The sequence below is a fragment of the Coregonus lavaretus genome, assembly GCF_964263955.1.
Source record: "Coregonus lavaretus genome assembly, chromosome: 24".
In the NCBI taxonomy this organism is placed as follows: Eukaryota; Metazoa; Chordata; class Actinopteri; order Salmoniformes; family Salmonidae; genus Coregonus; species Coregonus lavaretus.
In genome coordinates this window covers 25,530,889-25,534,023 of record NC_140011.1, presented here as the reverse complement: position 1 = coordinate 25,534,023, position 3,135 = coordinate 25,530,889, and the positions used below count along the sequence as shown (strand labels likewise).

At 42.1% G+C, this 3,135-nt stretch overlaps 1 protein-coding gene across 1 annotated transcript; it reads left to right on the top strand.

Moving 5' to 3' along the window:
* Positions 1-2,033: 2,033 nt before the first annotated feature.
* LOC311099926 (myosin light chain, embryonic-like) lies at positions 2,034-2,698 on the top strand (the record flags this gene model as incomplete). The annotated part of the gene is made up of 1 exon (XM_084140644.1): positions 2,034-2,698. Exon 1 carries the CDS (start codon positions 2,081-2,083, stop codon positions 2,696-2,698), a length of 618 nt encoding a protein of 205 aa, XP_083996770.1. The 5' UTR covers positions 2,034-2,080.
* Positions 2,699-3,135: the final 437 nt, after the last annotated feature.

Genomic DNA, 3,135 nt, shown 5'->3' with positions numbered 1-3,135 from the left:
GCTGTTCTGAGGGCAAAAGGGGGTGCAAGTCAATATTAGGAATGTGGTCCTAATGTTTTGTATACTTAGTGTATGTAGCCGGATAGTTATGTGAATAATTTACATAATTTACATTCTGCATTACCTAATTGCATCTCTCTCTCTCTCTCTCTCTCTCTCTCTCTCTCTCTCTCTCTCTCTCTCTCTCTCTCTCTCTCTCTCTCTCTCTCTCTCTCTCTCGCATTGTGTAAAATTGAAGTAGCCGTGATAGATTAAAATTGTGGTGCAGTATGGTCCATCCTAAACGTGCCATCATTCCCGTAAATTAAATGGATTTTGGATGATTAATTTATCATCTTTGAATTCAGGGAAATTGTTGAGGAGCCACTCGTGCTGTGCTGAGGGTCACATTATATATTTATGGGGTTAACATACTACAACTGCACTGGTTACATGACCTTGTAACCCTGACTACCACAGAATATGATCCAGAGAACACATATATGCACACAGTACTATAAGTGTCTTTGTGTATGACCGCGTATAGACTTCTGTGCTGTTGTGTTTCCTTTTTCAGAACTGTGTCTTTAAACGTATTACTCTTATCTCAAGCCATTGGCTCCTTGGATAGTGGGACTGAGGTTTATACAAAAAAAAATTATGCTACAGTAGACGTGCTTGACTGAGCATTGATTAACCTCTTCATTGGAAGGGAGATTAAGAAGGAGGCTGAAGACTTTTAATGCATTTTCATCAAGCCTTATCATCTCATTCTCTCGGCACATCGAGTCATTTGAATGAGAACAAAGATGCAGGCTTTTCACCATTTGGAAATAAATATGTATGAAGGCAGCAAATAGAAGACCGCTCCAAAGTCTGTTCAATTACATAACACTTGATTTGACTGCATCCACAGTTTGCTTTCCCTGGGCATTGGGAAAGTATTTTACATACTATTTTGAGGAGAAGAAACACAGTTTCTTCCTTTTTGAATTATTAAATATTTGAAGTAGATATCTGGAGGTCAGTTGTTTATACATGTTTTCTACACATGCAATGTAGTCGCGTGCCTATAAACATGTAATACACATGTAATAAACATGCAATCATTTATAGATACTTTATATATCCATTTAATATCTCTACCAGTATGTATAACAACCTTTACATTCAAACTTTTAAAGAGGGACATTTTATTTTGTTTTTGCATTAAATTGTTGAAATAAGTCAATTACTTGATACATTGTAAATGGCCATCAAAGCAGAGAGCCAAACATGTGGACTAGAGACACTGGAATTGATTTCATAAACGTTTACAGCAGAACATTGGCATAGCCAATGGTAAAGTAATGTGGCTGATTGTGATTATTATTTTAGACTGCTTTATCTAGCTATGCAGTCAAGCTGTCAATTCTCAAAGCCAAACATTTAGCACACCATTTACCCATGAATTCCTGATACATTGTATTCCTTTCAGCAGCATCTTAAATAATATGAACTTCACAAACTTGAGGATCTAGTGATTGTGATGCATGGCAAATGTTTGTGGGAATTAGTGTATTCTCTGTGGGCCAAAGCTATAACAAAAGTTTACTTGTCTACTTCAGGAAAGTTTATAAAAAATTGACCATTGCTGTGTCATAGAAACATCATTAGATATTTGTTAGTTTTAATGAACAGCCAAAAAAGTGAATGGCCAAAAACAGCTACTTTGGTCAATGTTCTCATGCAGTAATACATTGTCTGTGTGCCCTGATCCCTGCCTGCACCCATCAGTGAGACAGAACATTTTGGGCTAATGTAGCTGGACCCTGGCCAATGACAGTGGAGAGCCCTGTCGGCTTGATGATAGCAGCTGAGAACAATACCTCATTGTGACGCCACGGACAGGCGAATCTATTTCAGGTTTCTTCCTTTTATAGTGTGCCATAGGACCTTGTTAATCGGCCCCATCTCCCCTCCCAGGCTAAGTAGATATAAAAGCTTCAGGAGAGGCTCTGACCATCTGTGCTTAGGAATTGCCTCCTCCCTACCTCCAAACTCTCACTCTTTAACGCTGAGCACGTAGACGCACCCACCCCAGCTCAACGCATTCAGCACCATGGCCCCCAAAAAGGTGGAAGCTAAGAAGCCAGAGCCCAAAAAAGCAGAGCCTGCCAAAAAGGAGGCAGCACCCGCTGCCAAGCCCAAGCCCACGCCAACCCCCGAACCCGTGGTTGAGGCCCCCAAGGAGCCCGACTTTGACCCCAAGAGCATCACCCTCGAGTACAGCGCCGACCAGATCGAGGAGTTCAAGGAGGCATTCACCCTGTTCGACCGCACACCCAAAGGGGAGATGAAGATCACGTTCGCCCAGTGCGGCGATGTGATGCGGGCGCTGGGCCAGAACCCCACCAACTCCGATGTCCTGAAGGTATTGGGCAAGCCTCGGCCCGAGGACATGAGCAGCAAGCTGGTGGACTTTGAGACCTTCCTGCCGATGCTGCAGCACATTTCCCGCTCCAAGGACAAGGGGAACTTTGAGGACTTTGTTGAGGGCCTGCGGGTCTTTGACAAGGAGGGCAACGGTACCATCATGGGCGCTGAGCTGCGTCACGTGCTGGCCACCCTGGGGGAGAGGATGACGGAGGATGAGGTGGACAGGCTGATGGCGGGCCAAGAGGACGCCAATGGATGCATCAACTACGCCTCCTTTGTCAAGCACATCCTGTCTGGGTGAGCTGGTTTTTTACCAGAAGGACTTCAATGATCTCTATTTTTCTTTTCCTCTGGACCCCGTACCTGTCTCATCAATACCACTGCCAATTTAGTGGTGAGCATGTACCTAAATGTACTGTTATGTTTGTTGTCAAAAGCAGCTGGTAACAATCATGCCACAAAATGATGATTATGAGACCTAATTTTTCATTTTCCTTGAATAAAATATGTACAGTGACAAAAAAAGTTATTTATAGAGAAATGTTAATGAGATACTGAAGGCATGAACATTATAAATGTAATAAATCATGACTATTATAAATGTAATAAATAAAGCACATATATAAAGTCTCTAATAATTGTCTTACTCAACATCTGATATCTATCCGCAAAAGCTGAATTTTAATGGTCAATTTCCACTACAGTCTAGACATTCAGTACAATTTGTTGCTTCGATTG